Here is an 18,621-nt window from a genome sequence, read left to right as displayed (position 1 = left end):
GGCCCAGGGAGGCCAGCCCTGCTCTGTAGACTGGAGGCCTGCAAATCCCAAGCGAGGACTCACTGTCCAGATAGAAAGAAGGGACAGACGGTCAATCCACACAGCCAAGGTCAGAGGCAATGACAGGCTCTGAGACAAGCAAAACCAAGGCCACCATTCCAATGACAAGGATGTTCAACAGACAACAGCAGCTCTGTTCACCCTCCACCCTGGGGGAGCAGCTCCCCTGCCCACTGTGGGAAACTCATGTATGAGCGTCAGAGAATGTCCACTGTGTGCCAGGCACCGTGCTGAGTCTGAGAAAGGGGACCCTCTCCACGACCCCAAGGCCTACGGCATACCTCAGCTGACCAAAGGCAAAGGGGGGCCCCCACGGAGTCAGAGTCAAAGCAAGGCCAAGGCCAAGCCCATGGTCCCCACCTGCCCCCCGACTTACCTCCCCCATGAAAGCAACTAAAGCAACCCAAGTGTGGCTATGGCTCTCAAGCTAGTGGGGACACTGTGGGGTGCGTGGAGTGAGGCAGGTGACCCTCCAGGTCTCAGGGCACAAGGGACGCATGCAATAGAGAACCTTGGCATTTGCCAAAAAGTCAAGGCTCTGAGCCCAGTGCCTTCCTAAAGGCAGGAGTTGTGGCCTCCGCACACGGCCCTGCTGAGGCGCCACAGGATCGACCTCTGTAAACTCCCCACCAGAAAGATACTCGGAAACCCCACGTTTTGGCTGCAGTGGAAACCTGCCAGTGCTATGCAGAGTCCTGCTCTCTGGCAGATGTGTGACCCCGGCCTTGCAGGTGACACAGCCATGTCCCTGCATGCAAACCTACAATTCAACTTATTCCATTTGAAACAGAATCTCCCCCAAACTTTGACCTGCATTTAAAGGCACCGCCTTCCAAACTTGTGAGTCATTGGGGCGGGAACAGAACCTGTTCCTCACAGGTAAGGAATGTCGCCCTCCAGGAGCCTTGGCCACAGCTGCAGCTGGGCAGGTCTGGGGCCTTCCCCACGTGTGGCAAAGTGCAAGCAGACACAATCCAAGCAAGCCTCAATCAAACTTGCTCTCCGCCCATTTATCACAGCTGCAAAGGATGCACCAGATGAAGAAAAGTTTCAGCCTGAGGCCATTAAAAATATGCCAGGTGCCACACACGGTTTGTTTGCTTTAAAATCAGTTTTGTTTAGAGAGAAAATATCACCAGAAACATAGGCGAGGGCGCAGCTCAGGCCACTCTCCCATGACGCAGAGGAGCCAGCTCTGCGTCCCCTCGTCCGGTTCCATCTTGTTCTATCCTGGAGCAGGAATGGGGTTTATGTGACATGTCAAAGGACGAATCATTTGCTGCTGCTTCATCTGCCCTGCGGTCCTCTAGGATTCTGCTCAAGCAGACGCACTGTACCAGCAGTAAAGTCCCGATGGCCTCAGAAAGTAACACCCAGGCACCCGCCAGGGCCCCGACACCACCATTCCTGGGGGCGAGTGCTCCAGCTGGCTGGGCTGCCACACCTATTTAGCCAAAACCCTATCTAGACACAGTCTGAAGACTTCCTTCATTTTTCTTTTTAGATACACAAGACAGCAGAGTGGATCTTGGCATATTGTACACACACGGAGCATAACTTATCCTAATTAGGATCCCATTCTTTCTTTTCTTTTTTTTTTTTTGTTTTGTTTTGTTTTTGGGTACTAGGGATTGAACCCAGCCCTTTTTAAAAATTATTTATTTTTTTAGTTGTAGATGGACACAATACCTTTATTTTATTTATCTTTATGTGGTGCTGGGGATGGAACCCAGGGCCCCACCCATGCTAGGTAAGGTTCTACCACTGAGCCACAACCCAATCCTTTTTTTATATTTTATTTAGAGACAGGGTCTCACTAAGTTGCTGAGGCTGGCTTTGAACTCACAATTCTCCTGCCTCAGCCTCCTGAGTTACTGGGATTACAGGTGTGTGCCACCATGCGCGGCAGGATCCCATTCTTGTGGCTGTATGTGACATGGAGTTCCATGGGTCATGTATTCATTTAATGGACATAGGATGGGAACTTAGTTTTTATTCTTATCAATAAACACCACTCAATACAGCCCTGGCCCACACCACAGGCCCTGGTGCCAGCGTGTGGACTTTCAGAGCAGAACTGTTCCCCATGCACTTTGTGCTGCTCTTCTGGGTGAAGCGCAGTGTCTCCTCATACACCGAAGAATCACCTGTAGTCCCACCTCACTAGCACAGACCTTTCTGCCTATGCTGAAAGGTGCAGCTGGCTCTAGATTTTTTCGTTTTGTGTTTTGTTTTGGCGTACTAGTGGTTGAACCCAGAAATGCTCTACCACAAAGCTGCAGTGCCAGCCCTTTTTCTCCTTTTTTTATTTTGAGACAGAGTCTTGCTAAGTTGATGAGGCTGGCCTTGAACTTGCTATCCTCCTGCCTCAGCCTCCTGAGTCACTGGAATTACAGGCATGTGCCACCACCTGGCCCGCTTCTGTTCTTAATGATTTTTGGGGCACTGATGAAATCAGATCTTTGCCTATAATATGAGCTGCAGGTCATTTTGCCATTTATCATTTTGTTTTTAATAAGAAACATTTAAGCCAGGCATATGCCAGCAACTTGGGAGACAGGAAGGAAGATCACAAGTTTGAGGCCAGTAACTTAAGTGAGACCCTGTCTAAAAATAAAACATAAAAATGGCTGAGGATGTAGCTCAGTGGTTGGCTGCCCCTAGGTTAAATCATACAAAGATATTCAACTTCCCAATCAGGCACCGTGGCACATGCCTATAATCCCAGCTATGCAATTTAGCAAGACCATCTCAAAAAAAAAAAAAAAAAAAAAAAAAAGAAAGAAAGAAAGAAAGAAAGAAAAAAAAAAGGATCCCAGGGTAAATAGCGGGGATGCATACACAACATTGGAAATAAAATTACACACTTAAAATTGGTTACAGTGGTAACAATTATGTTACAGATATCTTACCAATGATAAAAAGAGAAATAGCCAGGAGTAGCCATGCATGCCTGTAATCTCAGCAACTTGGGAGACTGAAGCAGGATAGAGTATGAGATCAGCCTGAGCAACTTAGTGAGGTCCTAGGCAACTCAGTGAGACCCTATCTCTAAATAAAAAGTGAAAAGGCGGAACATGGGGGGAAAACAAAAAAGGACGTGCATGCAGCTCAACGGTAAACTGCCCCTCAGGTCAATCTCCAGTGTGAAAAAAAGGAGAAAAAAAAATAATAAAGAGAGCAGAACAAAAAATGGAGATGAGAGCCCACCTACAGATAAAGCTGGATGGCAGGTGAGACAGATCCTGACCCGGCTCTGCTGCTGGTCTCCTCACCTTGGCCAACTGAGCCCATGTCACCAGCCTCTGGAACTCTGCAGTCTGTGCCACCCACACCCGGGGGTTCACAGACCATCCCCAGCATCACTTCTCCACAAGACGCCCAGACAAGGAGGGACACGATGCAGGAGAGGGAGGACAGCTGAAGGAAGACCCCTGCATCTCCTCCAAAGTGCACCCGTTGGTGACACTTGGTGCTGCTGCAGCCAGGGCACCACCCTTGACCTGCCTTCTACCCAACCCAGCCTGCTGTCCCCTGAGTCATCGTACAATGTGGGCCCCGGACTCCTCGGCCCCTGACTCCTAGTTGGAAAACAGGGCTCCAGGCCACCCATCTGTGGCTCCACACTCAGATTGCCAAAGACAGGCTCCTCACTGGCAGGAGAAGATATGCCAGATGTGGCCACAGCTGGCCTGGGGGCCCCTCTGGGAGATGGACACCTTGACCATGGGAGGTCATGGATGAACATCTTCCCTTGACTCAGCAGTGACCAGGGGCCATGGTCAGGCCCTTACCATGGCTCCTTGGCCCCGCAGCTGCCTTTGCTGCAGTGGGGTCTGGCACCCTGGCACTCAATAGAAGCCTGACTGCCTGGCCTCCTGGGGATGCTCCATGGAGCCAGAACTCCGCAGTGCCCTGGCTGAGCCCAGCGGCGTGGAACCCTGCTGGCCTCGTCCTTCCCCAGGCACGGGCAGTCAGGCTTCCAGGAAGCTCACTGTGATTTCAAATGCCTCCTTGGGAGAGTTAAAGTTGGAGAACAGCTCCAATTCCATTTTTCAAAACCACTTTCAATTCTAAAGCTCTCAGTGTTGGCCACACAATCCTCTGCTCCCCCGTGAACTCACGTCTTGACACATCTGCAGACCAGACCCAGACCAAGTCCTCGGTGTCTTCCCGGCATCAGGCAGCAGCACATCAGAGCAGGCGGCCCTGAGTACAGGCCCCGAGCCCAGCCTTTCCAGGAAGGCAGCGGACACTGCCTTCAGTTCTGATGACCCAGAAACTTGCCACGGTGATGTTAGCAATGTTAGCACCTCGAGTCTGCACAGGCCTCAGTGGCAACAGACAGGCTGAGAACACACTCCAGGGCCACTTGAGGGAAGGAATTTTCACCTGGGCCTCAGAGAGAGTGACATGAATGTTAGATCAGAGTCACACCAGCCTGAGGGCCCTGGAGGACCCTGCCTCCTCCTGTAGGCAGAACGGGACTCCTGAGCATCCTGGAGAAAGAAGGCTGCAGGCCTTCACACAGGCCTCCAGGGCTCACAAACGCACAGCGGTCAGGGACTAGCGGGCAAGGGCCCCGCAAAGGCACAGGCACCTGGACACCTGTAAGGGTCCCCACATGCTCCTGGGAGCACTGCCCAGCTTCAGAGACAGCATGTCTTCACTGTGACTGGATTCGTCATGGGGCTGGAGTAGTTCCAAAGCTGGAACACGCTCCTGGGACCAGCCCCCTCCTGCAGGACCTGGAGACAAGAAGCAGAATATCCTACAAGCATACTATGACTCTCCAAGACCCCAGGCCCCTGCTCAAAGGCCCCCCAGCTACAGGAAGCAGCTACCCCAGTATCTGCACTGCCCTGCGCAGAAACACATGGGAGTTGCTGTGAACAGGCCCAAAGGGGAGCTTGCAGAGGAAAACCAGACCAAAACCTGGCAGGGAGAAGGTCATCGCAGGCCACCTGGCAGTCCCACTCATGTCACGGTTCACCGAGGATGATCACCGAGCTGCCAGAGATTCTCTACCACCAGAAGGTTTCACAGAGACTGAGTCACGCCAGCCCTCTAAGGGGGATGACGTGCTCAGGATCCCCAGGTCAGCACGTGACAGTGCAGACTATGCCCTGGCAGGTGGCCTCTGGGGTGTGAGTCTACTAGGCCTCAGTGGCCCTCGCAGACCAAAACCCCAAAAGGTGTCACCACTCTCCACCAGGAACTAAGAAACCCAGGGATGGTGACACAGGGACCAGGAGGCCTGACAGGAAACAGTTACAAGCGAAAGAGTCCAAGGCAGCCGGAAGCTTCCCTGTGTGGGGTCCATGAAGCACAGCGTCTGGGCAGTGGAAGGCAGAGTCAGGGCAGCACCAGCACAGGGCCGCACATGCCGCAGCGCAGGCCCAGGCCAGCGGGCCAGGACGGACCAACCAAGTCTGCAGGACAGACGCAGACCAGAACAGACAAGGGCTGGCATGGCCACCAGGCAGGTGTCCCTGAGGCTGAAAGAGAGGTAGAGTAAACACCCCATCAGGCTTGGGACGTTTCCATGGTGGGAGCAGAAAGGCTTCCTGTGCCTCCCCCGGGGGGACATGCAACCCTCCAGGGCCCACTGGGAGTCCTGCTGACCGAGGCCCGTGCCCAAACCCAACTCCAGACACACTGCTGGGGCCACCGAAAAAGCCCAGAAGGGAACACGCAGACAAAAACCACCAAAGCAATCCAAACCACAGGCCGCATGACAGAGGACAGAAAGAAGCCCAAGGGGTTAAGCTTCGAACCTGGAAGAGCAAAGACAATCAATGTGGTTTCAGCATTTGACACAGGGGTCATTTGAGGGAAGGAATTTTCACCTGGCCTCAGAGAGAGTGACATGAATGTTAGACCAGTCACATCAGCCTGCTGTGACCACCCAGGGCACGTCTGAAACTGACCTCACAACCGGTGACCTGCAGTCAGTTGCCTCTTGAGAGGGGCGGGGGTGGGATCCAAACCAGAAACCAGGGTGCCTTGCTGCAGTTTGGGCACCAAACCTGTAAAAAGCACCACAGGAACCACTGCCAGCACCTCAGTCAAGCTGCGCGGGAAAGGAGCCAGGGAGTGGGACAGGTGGGACGGCATGACCCTGACAAGAGGGACAGCTTGGTAGGGACACCAGCTCTGCTGGTGGAGTCACAGATAAGGCAAGTGGCAGGGAAAGGGCGGAACAGCTGGCGCTTCCTCTTGCTCAGTAATTCTGAGCTCCTGAGGCAGAAAAGGGTGAGAAAAAGAAAAGATCACAGAAAGAAGCCCTGCTTCTTCCTTTTCACAAGGGCCCCTGGCAGGAGTGAGTCTGGGCAGGCACTAGGACAGCTGGGTGTGGCTGCCGAGAACCAGGACGCCACCTACTGGGACTCTGCAGAAAGTACCTGGCAGGGTTGCAGCTTCCAGGTCTTTGGCGCCTGAAGGAGGATGCAGCAGTCAAAAGGTGGGGAGCCCTGGGCATACGGGTCAGGAGGGCTTGACCCTAGTGCCAGACAGGGAGAGCACACGGCCCAGCTGGAAAGGCTGCTGCAGACCCTGTGGTGCAGCTGGGACCACCACAGGCTCACACTGTAGGTAATGGGGCTGCAGCAGGGGCTGCCAGCCCAGCGGGGAGAGAAAGGCAGACCTGGGCCTGGTCCCACACACTTGGCTCTGGAGTCCCTCCCTGTGGGTGTGAAACCTGTCCATCATAGTCCTGGCTGCACCACGTCCCACCTCTCAGAGCCTGCTCCCCGTCTGTGCTCACCTCTCAGGCCTCTGTGAGGCTTTAAGGACAGGCTAGGCAGGGTCTGGCCCAGAGCCCATCAGAGGAGCACAACCCAGGGTCACCCTGGGAACACGGGCAGCTGGAGGGGGCCCTCGTCCTTCGTCAGCAGCAAGTGTGCCATGGGTTCCTGGGCACCGTGCCAGGTACAGCACAGGAACACGGGACAGAGAGGTTGACAGAACCAGTTCAGCTGCTAGTCCCCTTGGCCAGAGCCAGCCTTGAGTCTGGGCTCAGACACTAAGCACCACAGCAGTAGGAATCACGGCCCTCCCAGGTACCAGCCCTGGTGTGACCAGCACCCCAAGGGCCATGGGAAGCCCAGTACCAGAGGCCTGTGCTTGAATGGAGCGTGAAGGCGCTTCAGGAAGGAATACCACGACAGCAGCCCCGAAAGCCAATCACCCAATGGGGCACGGAGACCCTGATGGTGGTGGAAGGTGCTGCGCTCCCTGAAAGAGCGCCACGGGAGAGGCTCTGGGGAGGCGGCTCCTGAGCAGGCCAGGGCATCAAGCAGGACTGCAGAAGAGGGAGGAGGCAGCCCGGAGCAGGCCTGGCAGCTGCTCCAGCTGCAGTCAACTGGCCGAGCACACTGCTGAGAAGGACTTGAGGACCCCAAGGACAAGGCAGCCTCTCTGCGGGGGAGCAGGAGCTGTTTGGACCCTTGTGATGTGACTGCTGTCCCTGTTACAAGCAGAGCTCCAAGCTGCCTGGTGATCACGGATACTCTCTGCTATGGAGGAAGCTCCACATGCACACACAGCCAAGAAAGTCAGCAACTCCCAAAGCAGGCTCCTATCTCCACAGGAAGTCACTCCTCAGAACTGACAATGTCCAACACAGCCTGGGTCTGAGGGGACCCAACTCCTGGGCAACAGGAGAGAGCCAAGGGGCTGGTCCTATGCCCCTTCAGGCAGGGAGGCGGAGGCCTGAGGCCCTGGTCACAGCCTCCTCCCACTGCAGCACCATAGCACGGAAAACCAGCTGCAAGCTGATGAGGGGCAGAAGCCCTTCTTCCATCACTGAACGCAGCTTCCGCCTCTTGGTACACTGGGCAGCCAGCAGTGCCACCTGCTGACCCCACCTCAGCCACCCACGGACCCTCGGCCCACTTGGAGAAGCATGGCAGAGCCTGGTCCCTCCCATTGGCACTCCCCAAAAGGCACACCCATAGACATGGCTCCAGCTCCAACCGAGGAAGCCCAGGTTAGAGGGCGACGGATGGGGACTAGAGCTATAACGTCTGGAGAGCGCCCTGCTCCCAGGTTCCACAGCTGGAGAATCAAGGTCCAAAGCAAAGGAAGGTCAGTAACACGATGACAGGGTTATCCCTAATGGCCACACAGGACCATGCCATGGCACCCACAGAATGGATCCAAAAGGACACTAAAGATAGCTTCAGGCTGCCAGGTGTGGTAGTGCACACCTGAAATCCCAGTGGCCTGGGAAGCTGAGGCAGGAGGGTCACAAGTTAGAGGCCAGCCTCAGCAAATTAATGAGGTCCTCAGCAACTTAGCAAGACCTGTCTAAAATTTTTTTAAAATTTAAAAGGACTGGGGATATAGCTCAGTGGTAAAGTGCCCCTGGAGTAAATCCCCAGCACAACAACAAAAACACAGTGCCAGAAGCCCAGCTTGGCATGCCTAGAGTCCTAGCAACATGGGAGGACCACCTGAACCAGGACTGGAGCCCGGCCTGGGCAACACAGTGAGACCCCCACCTCAGAAACAAAAACAAAATGCCACTGGTTGCGGAGTGTGGTTCAGGGGTGAGCACTCATCCAGCATGTGTGGGGGCCCTGGGTTATACCACCAGCACTGCAAAAGAACAGAGACTGCCAGGCATGGGTGGGCCATGCCCATAATCCAGCAGCTCAGGAGGCTGAGGCAAGAGGGATCGCGAGTTCAAAGCCAGCCTCAGCAAAAAGCAAGGGCGCTAAGCACTCAGTGACACCCTGTCTCTAATAAAATACAAATAGGGCTGGGGATGTGGCTCAGTGGTCGAGTTCACTGAGTTCAATCCCCAGTACCTCCCCCAAAAAGACTAAAATGAAGTCCAGACGCAGGGGGCTCCAGCCCTATGCTATGACTCAAGGCCTCCTGGCTGACGGCTCTTTCATTTTCCTTTTCTTTTATCATGCTAGGAATGGAACCCCAGGTCTCCCTCTGCCGAGCGCATCCAGCACTAGTGCTCGTCTTTCTGTGAACAGCTGGGGCCTCCTTCCTGTCACTCTCCAACAGAACAGGATGGAAAGGGAAGCTGCACCTCTTGGTCACACTCAATCCCTCTCAAGCCCTGCTCACTGCACTGGCCAGCGGCGGTCCCTCAGGTGGTCTCTTTAAAGGCTCCACTCCCCTTAATAGCCTGCTGGGCCGACCCGGGTCCTCCTGCCTCCACACAGCAGAGCACCAGATGTGACCCCACGATGGTAAGAGGAGGCTTTGCAGGGACTGGCAGTGAAAAGACACAGACAGGGCCTGACAACAGCCAGGTGGGAAAGGAAGACGCCAGCTGCAGGACGAAGACCTGTGGCTAGGTCCGCGTCACACAGCCCAGCCAACACCGGGCTCTAGGGCTGAACAACGCAGGAATGTGCAACGGTCCAGCTGAGACTCGGCCCCAATCCACACAAACAGCAGAATGGCGGCTGCTAGGAGTCAGGAAGGAGGAGTGGCGAGTTCTTATTTCACATGTTTTGAGTTTTTGTTTGGGAAGATGTGGAAGGTCTAGGGACTGGTGGTAGCCATGGGTACAAAACCATGTAAAAGGGTTTTTGTTGTGTGTTTGTTTGTTTTGCAGTGCTGGGGCGGGACCCTCGGTTCAAGCAGGAAGCACTCTACCACCGAGCCCCACCCCAGTTCCTCAGGCAATTATTCTGACATTTAGATTCCACTGCTTCTCCAGCAGTGAGCGGGACTTTCCCCAGTTGTTTCTGCACATTCAGTCTTCAAATAGCCCACCTTCGACCAGGAGGACTTGCAGAGGCACACCAGGAGACAGCAGTCCTGGAACCTGGAGCAGCTGGCTGATGGGGCCCCATGGACCCTGCTCACTCAACTGCTCACCTACAATCACAGGCAAGACAGCCCCTGCTTCCTGCTGCAGGGACGGCAGGCACTGCGTGACCCAAGGCGCTCTGGCTCCTGTGGTCCACACACAAGCGGGAAGTTTCTGAACCTTCTGAACTCCTACAGACCAGACAGGGGTGAGCTGCAGTCTCTGGTGAGATACCCAGCAAGCTGTTCAAAGCCCATCTAATTGCACTGTGTATACGAACCAGCAGGCTTTACATCTGTGTCAGAATAAGTGACTGGCAGACTTGTGTGTACGGGGATACCACTGCAGGACAGCAACCTGAAGCAGCGGAGACAGAGCAGGCAGGAACCACCGGGAGGAGACAAGAACCCTTAGGACACCTGATAGGTGCACCTACACTGCCACAAACAGCCAAGCATGCCTACCTTAGACTTGCTCCTCCTTCTTTCCCACAGAAGCCCACCAGATATGTCCCCGAGAGATCTGCAGGGACAATCATACAAACTCGGCAGCTCGGGAGGAACAAACTCGGGTAGTGGAGGACACCCTGCCCCATGAGACTGGGAACACCTGAAAGTCTGACGACATAGCAGGGTGGGACACAGAGGTGTGGACCGTGCTCACGCTCAGCTGCGGGGGGAGACTAGGAGAACTGCCTTGGAGGCCAATCTGACAGGTTTTCAAAAATACCCGCAGGAATATGCACACGTGCACATGAGAAATCCACACACACATATCCCTGGGAGCCGAGGAAGACTGGAAACAACGGAACGTCCACCAACAGCAGAAACCTCAGAGCCAGGCACAGTGACACACCCGTCACATCCCAGCCCTTGAGACACTTTGGTGGGAGGACCATTTAAGCCCAGGAGTTTGGGGCCAGCCTGGGCAACACAGTGAGACCAAGCCTCAAAAAAAAAAAACAAACAAAAAAAAAAACCAAGTGGCTAGGGTGGTGAACGTTGGGGTGGGAGGGGATGTAGCGCAGCAGCAGAGCACTCGCTGAGCACGCACAAGGCCGTGGGTTCAGGCCTGAGCACTGCAAAGGAAGACAATGAACAGGAAAGAAAAAGACGGTGGTGAACGCGGGCGGGATGGAGCTCGGTGGTAGAGCATCCTGCTCAATCTCCAGCACCGGGGAGGGTGGGAGGGAGTGCGCAGCTAGGGAAGGGGGCAGGAGAAAAGACTGCGGCCAACTCAGCTGTGCAAGACCAACAGGACGAAAACTGGGTGTTTGTGGGGGGAGTAGCAAGCAGGAGGATGGAGCCCCGCTACGCCACATGCATCTTGGACAGTAATGACTGGCAGGAAGATGCAGGGAGGGTCACAGACCAAAATAGCGCTACACAAAATCAACCAGGATGTGCAGTTAACACAAAACAGAAGGTTGGTTGGGCACAGTGGTGCACGCCTGTCATCCCAGCAGCTCAGGAGGCTGAGGCAGGAGGACCGTGAGTTCAAAGCCAGCCTCAGCAATGGCAAGGCACTAAGCAACTCAGTGAGACCCTGTCTCTAAATAAAATGCAAAATAGGGCTGGGGATGTGGCTCAGTGGTCGAGTGCCCAAGTTCAATCCCCAGTACCCCCCACCAAAAAAAAAAAAAACAACCAGAATGCTGAACAGAAACAAAGGAACCTATGGCAAGTTCAGACCACTCTGAAGGAGGTGCCGAAGAGCAACACTAAGTACCTGGAACATAGCCTGACTGGACACAGGGTGGCTGGTGACAAACACTTCATAAATATGTACATAGTCAGTGCTAGTTCTTCACAGGGACAGGGTTAGCAATTCTGAACGTACTTCCCACACACAGCAGGAATGAACTCATTGGTAAATGCGTCGTGGGTGACAAGAGCCAGGCCTTTCCGTTTTGGAAGAGAGGAAGAAGGAGGGTGGTGCCGAGCCTGTGACGCTGGGCTGGGGTCAGAGGGGTCAGTGTGAACTTCTTGTCTTTCCCTTTCATGTGCACAGTCAGACGAGAACCAAACAGAGGCAGCAAGGGGCAGCTGACGACACACTAACGTGGTGTACACTTTCTATTTACCCACTTACAAGACCAAGAGGCAAGGCTACTGCTCAGATGAAACTGCTGGTAGGCTGGGGACAGAGCACAGAGTGCCTGCCTTGCATGCGGGAGGCCCTGGTTCAATCCCTAGTACCCGCCAAAAATAAATAAATAAGATCAAATAAACTGGGCTGGGGTTGTGGCTCGGTGGTAGAGCGCTTGCCTAGCATAGGTGAGGCACTGGGTTCAAGTCTCAGTACCACAAAAAAATAAATTAATAAAATAAAGGTATTGTATCCATCTACAACTAAAAAGAAAAATAAATTAAAAAAAAATAAAATAAACTACTTAAGGAAGGTTGCCGGTGCAGTTCAGTAGTGGAGCATCTGCTTGGAATGCCCAGGCCCTGCCTGCATTCCATTGCCTGTCCAGAAAACCTGCTTGTGGAAGGCAAAATGAACCTGAAAAAGCAAAGAGAGAAGTAAACACAGGGGTTTGTACACAGCCATGACCACGCAGCCCGCAAGGCAGGGCCCCACAGTGGTGACGAACCCGCTGCCAGAGCTCGGCTTTTGAAGGCACCCTCCGGGAAGAGGAACCAAGGACCCAGAGGAACATCTGAGCTGCCAGTGCTCCAATGCAGGCAAGGGCAGACAAGGAGGGCACAGATGGAAATCAGACGGTACCACGGTGAAGGCAGAGGAATAAATAAGAATCACTGAGTCAGGGCTGGGCCTGGGGCTCAGTGGCAGAGTGTTTGCCTGGCACATGACACACAGGTTCAATCCTTAGCACCACATAAAAAAGAATAATAAAGGCACATTGTCCATCTACAACTACAAATTTAAAAATCACTGAGTCGACACTGATATCTGATATAATAAATAAAGTGGGGAACAGGTCTTTGTCACAGTAGAGTTCCAATTAAACATAAAATGAAGAAAACAGAACATCATCGTTAGGCAAACATCATGGACTGCCATGACTGTGTTCCCCAAAGTGAGACCTGAAGTCCCAGTGGGATGGCATTAGGAGGTGGAGCTGCTGGGAGGTAGTCAGGGCCAGATGAGGCCGTGAGGGTGGAGCCCTCGCCATGGATGAGCGTAGGATTCAAGAAGGCAGCCCCTTCTTGGGCCCACCAGACACCTTGATCTTGGACTATAGCCTACAGGGACCATGAGACTGAGTACTTCCTTTTTAAGTCACCCAAGCCTTCTTGTCATGTGATTTCCTATCATAGGAGCCCAGGTTGACTTAGGCCAAGATCCATCATAGATACTAAAATTGGTGGATCAAAAGCAGGGTAAAAAACAGGGTAAGTACACTCAAGGTCTCTCTCCACGACATATTTGTTCATCAGAAAGGGAAGAGTGACTTTGCAGCAGAGAAGTCTCACTGGCACCACCTTCCAGGTGATCGAGGTCAATGTGCCTGAGGTAAGGTATCAGAACGCCATGCAGTCCTGGCGTCGCAAACAGAGAAGCCCGCATCTCCTCCATGGTTTTCTTGCCAAAAATGCAGACCCTCAATTGAATCGTAAGAAAACATCAGAGAGCCGGGCACAGTGGCGCACCTGTAATCGCAGCCACTTTGGAGGCTGAGGCAGGAGAACAGCAAGTTCGAAGTCGGCCTCAGCAAGAGTGAGGTGCTAAGCAACTTAGTGAGACCCTGTCTCTAAATAAAATACAAAACAGGGCTGGGGAGGTGGCTTGGTGGTCGAGTACTCCTGGGTTCAATCCCCAGTACATCCCCCCCAAAAAAGAGAAAACATCAGAGACCTGAACTGAGGGATATGCTCCAAAATGGCCAACCAGGGCTCTCAGTGTCAAGGTCATAAAAAACAAGGAACAACGGAGGAGTCCCCACAGATCAGGAAGCCTGAGGAGACAGACAACTCAACACAGCCAGGGGCTCCGGACTGGATCCTAAATTGGATTCTGGAAGACAGAAAGGACATTAGGAGGAAACTGACCGAATTCTAAGGTGCTTGAATGGTGACTGCGCTGCTCGTGTTCTCGTTTTGACAACTGTGGGGGCACACAGGGTGTCACGTGAGGAAAAGCTGAACTAAGGCTCTTTGGAAACCCTATTTTTACTACTTTTCCAAAATTACTTTAAAATGAAAAGTCAAGGGGAGAAAGAACTCGGGGATGTGAGTCTTATACACCAGACAAACGTTCATACCAAAATGTGTGCAAAACCGGTGGACTGGGGACAGAGAGGGCTTGAGCCACTAGAAAACTGACCCTGTGGCCAAGAGGATGTCCAGGGAGAGTCCTCTCTGCAGAGGAAGCCAGACCCTCTGCCCATCCACCACGGCCTGGTGCTCTCGATCTCCATCAAACCCTGCTGGGCACTGGGGACTCAGGGTCCCTGGAGGATGGCGCTGTCTGAGGCCTCCTGGCCACTCACCTGCGAAGAAGCGACTGCTGCAGGTTCTTGCAGGTGGCGAGGGACTCGCCCGTGAACATGTGGCACACGACGACGTGTGGGCAGCGAGCCATGAAGGCCAGCACGGCATCGGGCTGGAGGGAGCCGCTGCGGGACACCAGGCACAGACGCTGCAGCGAGGTACACTGGCTCAGGGCCTGGAAGAACTGCGCGTTGGCGCTGAAGTAGGGCTGCTCCAGCCTGCGGGGAGAGAGCCGGCGTCAGGCCCGTGGAGCTGCTCCACCACCGGAGGCTCCTGCACGCACGGGACGGGCCTGCTGGTCTCCCCAGTGCCCACCCCGCTAGCCACAGTCCCTGGAACGCTGGATGAGGACTCAAAGCCCCGAGGACTCCCCTGGAGATCCTGATTCAGAAGAACCCGGTGTGCCCAATGCAGACCTGGGCCAGAAGCCACTGGCTCAAGGTCACCAGCCTTCAGTGCCAGACATGTCCACTGCACCCCTGGCCTCCTCGACACCCCACCCCTCCTCACATACTTACTTGCGACCCCTGCTCTCAGGAGCTCAATCTGATGACAGAAAACAAATACCACAGGAAAGGGTGGGGACCCAGAAGGCTGGTGTGGCAGGGCAGGGTGCCTGAGCAGGTAGAGGTTGCTCCAGCCATGAGAGAGGAGCTTGATGACCCAAGGGACTTCAGGGGCAGCCAGGAGCACAGGGTGAGGAAGACTGAGAGCCAGGAAGACGGGGAGGAAAACTGGGGTGCACAGGTGGGGCAGTCCCAGCCCGGGGTCTGGAGTGAAATCAGCGTCTCTGCAGAGCGAATTAAGATGAGGTCTGCTCCGAATCCAACGACTGGTTCCTTATAAGAAGGCCCAGTGAGGGGCTGGGGTTGTGGCTCGGGGTGGAACCCTTGCCTAGCATGTGTGAGGCACTGGGTTGAATTCTCAGCACCACATATAAATGAATAAAATAAAGGTCCATCAACAACTAAAAAAACAAAAAAATAAAAAATAAAAAAGGCCAGGCAGTCATTTGCACTAGCACACGCCTGTAATCCCACGCTGAGACAGGAGAATTGCAAGTTCGAGGTCAGTCTCAACAGACCCTCAGTATTTTAGTGAGACCCTGTCTCAAAATAAAAAATAAAAAAGGCTGGAGATATAGCTCAGTGGTAAAGTACCCCTGGGTTAGATCCTCATTACCCCCACCAAAAAAAGGGGGATAGGGCAGGTAAAGCCCAAAGATACAAACAGGAAGACAGCAGAGCCTGGAGCATCACATCTGTCCACAAGTCACAGAGCGCCAAGCTTTGCCAGCCACCATCAAAAACAAGAGGCACAAGACAGACTGTCCTCACAGTCCTCAGAAGGAACCAGCCTGCCAGCACCTGGATTTCAGCTTCTTGCCTCAGAAGGGTAAACATGTGTCCCTGTAGAGCAGGGACAGTGATCACCCTTACTCTGCAGGCTGTGCCGCACCTCCATCCTCTGCAGACACGCGTGCATCATCTCACATTTTAAAAAGCTTATGTTCAGGTAGCCTGCGTCTGTAATCCCAGTGACTCAGGAGGCTGAAGCTGGGGGACCACAAGTTCAAGGCCAGACTTAGCAATTTATTGAGATCTGGTCTCAAAGTAAAATAAAAAGGGCTGGGAGTTTAGCTCAGTGGTAAAGTGCCCCTAGGTTCAATCCCCAGTACCAAAAAAAGAAAAAGAAAAAAAAAAAGCTTGTGCTTGCTATGCTGGAAGTCACTGGTCAACTGAGCAGCTTTAGGGCTGGTGGCAAAGAGAAAGGGACATCAGGCCAAGGCAGGCAGGAGTGGGAGAGGCTGGCCAGGCAGTGCTTTAGCATGTCTGTGGAAAGCGGCCAGCCACCATGAGCTGAGCCAGAACCACGGTCCACCCAGACCTCTGGCCTTCTGACAGTTGAGACAGAAGGAAACAAGAAAGGACACTGCCTGAGGAAGTGGTTTCCCTTTGCTAAAATGGGCTCCATCCATCGAGGTCACCTGTGTCTGACCATGAGAACGTGAAACCTGAAGAGGAAGAGGCTTTGAAAGGGTGGCCACTGGGCAGGAGTCAGCTCATTTCTTTTCTCTTTCCTGGTGGTGCTAGCACTGAACAGGGGTGCTTTCCCTCTGAGCTACATCCAGGCCCTATTTTTATTTTGAGACAGGGTCTCACTAAATTTAACAGGCTCGCCTCAAACTTGCAATCCTCCTGCCACAGCTTCCTGAGTTGCTGGAATTACAAGCATGTGCTACCACACCCAGTGTCAGTCATGTCTAAAGGAGCCACCAATACCACTCTCAGACTCCATGCACAGCACGGTAGGACGCAGGACAGCACTCGGGCTGAAGCCTGGCCCTGTCGGGGGCACGAGGTATGTCATGGGAAATCTGTTCTGAGGCCCCCAGGGTGCAGTAAAGCAGCAAGGTCCCAAGGCCCAGGTCTGTACAAATCTGCCTGTGAACGCCGAGGCTCAGACCTACAACCCAGGCCTCTGTAGCTTCAGGCCTGCCCATGAGGCAGACAGAGTCCCCATCATCCTTTATTTACAAGGTAACCCACAGGGAACCCCAGGAGGTCCGTGTCTCACCGCGTACAGAACAGACCAAGTTGGGGACCTCACAGGGTATCCCTGAGAAGGTAGTCTACAGCCAGGGCCTCTCATCAGAGAAGGAGAGAAGCTTCCAGGATGAGTGAGAAATGCCCATGCCGCCACACAGCAGCGAGCCCAGACTGGGGATGGGGTCTCCCCTTGGCGCTCCCTTCACTCAGGTGGCGTGGACTGCACCGAACACAGCCACACCATGAACAAGGCTGACCCAGGGCTCAGCTAAGAGGCAGCCAACAGACATTCCACCTCCCTGTGTGCAAAGCCAAGGAACCTAGCCTCCAACGGCCTGCCATCCAGCAAACACCGGCGGGTCATGTGATTAAGGGACAGAGGGGGAAAGGGGTCTGCAAAATAAGAGGCAGACCCAACCACTGAGAACAGGGCCATCTCTGAGAGGAAAAGTTGCTCTGAGCTTCACCACGTGGAGCCACCAGTCATTCCGAAATAGCCACTCCTGACACTAAGCTTGGAGGGAAACGCAGGTTGTTCAGGGGGTAATGTGCAAAGGCGACGACATGTACTACATACCCATGGCCCGGGGGCAGCTGAAGGAAGCCCCACAGGGCTCCTCTGGTCACTCACATGAGCATATGCAAAGCCTTACTCCATGTTCCCAGGGTTGTCCTCAAAGACACAGATCAATCCAACAGCCAGAAACAGAGCAGACGCCTGTCCTGTCCATGAAGGTGGCCATGTGGCTTCATTCCCCATCTCAAGGACACAAGTATCAACTATGTCAGTGGAGTTCAGACAGCTAATAAGTGGCACTACTATGTCAGTGGAGTTCAGACAGCTAATAAGTGGCACTCTTATTCCTGATTTGAATTTTGAGCTAATTTTTCTAGAGATGTCTGAACATACTATTTGGTTCTGCAGGGTGGGGATGCTGGGGAGTGACCCCAGGCCCGTACATATTGGTTAAAAAAAAAAAAAATGAAACACACCTATAATCCCAGGGACAGAGACTTAAGAGACTGAGACAGGATTGGAAGTTCAATGACAGCCTCAGCAATTTAGCAAGACCTTTTCTGTCTCAAAAAATAAATTAAAATAAAATAAAATAGCTGAGTGCTGTGGCACACACCTGTAATCCCAGTGGCTTGGGAGGCTGAGACAGGAGGATCTCAAGTTCAAAGCCAGCCTCAGCAACTGTGAAGCACTAAGCAACTCAGTGAGACCCTGTCTCTTAATAAAATTCAAAATAGGGATGAGGATGTGGCTCAGTGGTTAAGTGACCCTGGGTTCAATTGCCAGTATTTAAAAAAAAAAAAAAAAAAAAAAAAAACTATAAATCTCCTAAGATAAGCATCCCTCTGCAGACCTGAAAGGGGTGTGCAGGGACCCTGGAAGCATGGTGACTGCCAGTTGCGGTCAACTTGGGCTTTTCCCTCCCACACCGCAGAGGTTGAAGTTAGCAGGTGCTGGGAGCAGTTGTCACTTTGACCACTAGGTGGTGATGTGGGTCTGCACTGCCAGCCCGGGGTCTCTCCAGGGTCACAGTCAATTTGTGTGTGCACTGCACACACTGTCACACTGCATTTGTGTGTGCACTTTTGAAACTTCTCAACTGGGCGGCCTCCTTCAAATTCTTCACTATGAAAGTCACCATCACAGGCATTCAGGAAGAGTATGCCCGGTGGGGGTGTCCGGTCCACTCTCACTCCCCTAACAGTGGGACCAGCACATCCTAGCCTTCCCACCTTCCCCGGCATAGTGGGCAGGGCC

The 18,621-nt window shown here is 53.5% G+C and overlaps 1 protein-coding gene across 3 annotated transcripts in view; it reads right to left on the bottom strand.

Moving 5' to 3' along the window:
• The window catches only part of FBXL18 (F-box and leucine rich repeat protein 18), a 38,794-nt gene that overhangs the window by 4,576 nt on the left and 15,597 nt on the right, over positions 1–18,621 (bottom strand). For 2 of the 3 annotated variants that reach the window (XM_079120061.1, XM_079120063.1), the window contains one exon: positions 14,298–14,516. The exons of the other annotated variant lie outside the window; for it this stretch is intronic. In XM_079120061.1, the coding sequence (XP_078976187.1) occupies positions 14,298–14,516 (219 nt within the window). The remainder of the gene's footprint in view (positions 1–14,297; positions 14,517–18,621) is intronic. 3 annotated transcript variants of the gene reach the window in all.

This window comes from Sciurus vulgaris, assembly GCF_902686455.1.
Source record: "Sciurus vulgaris genome assembly, chromosome: 18".
Taxonomy (NCBI): Eukaryota; Metazoa; Chordata; class Mammalia; order Rodentia; family Sciuridae; genus Sciurus; species Sciurus vulgaris.
This window is presented reverse-complemented; position numbering and strand designations above follow the sequence as displayed.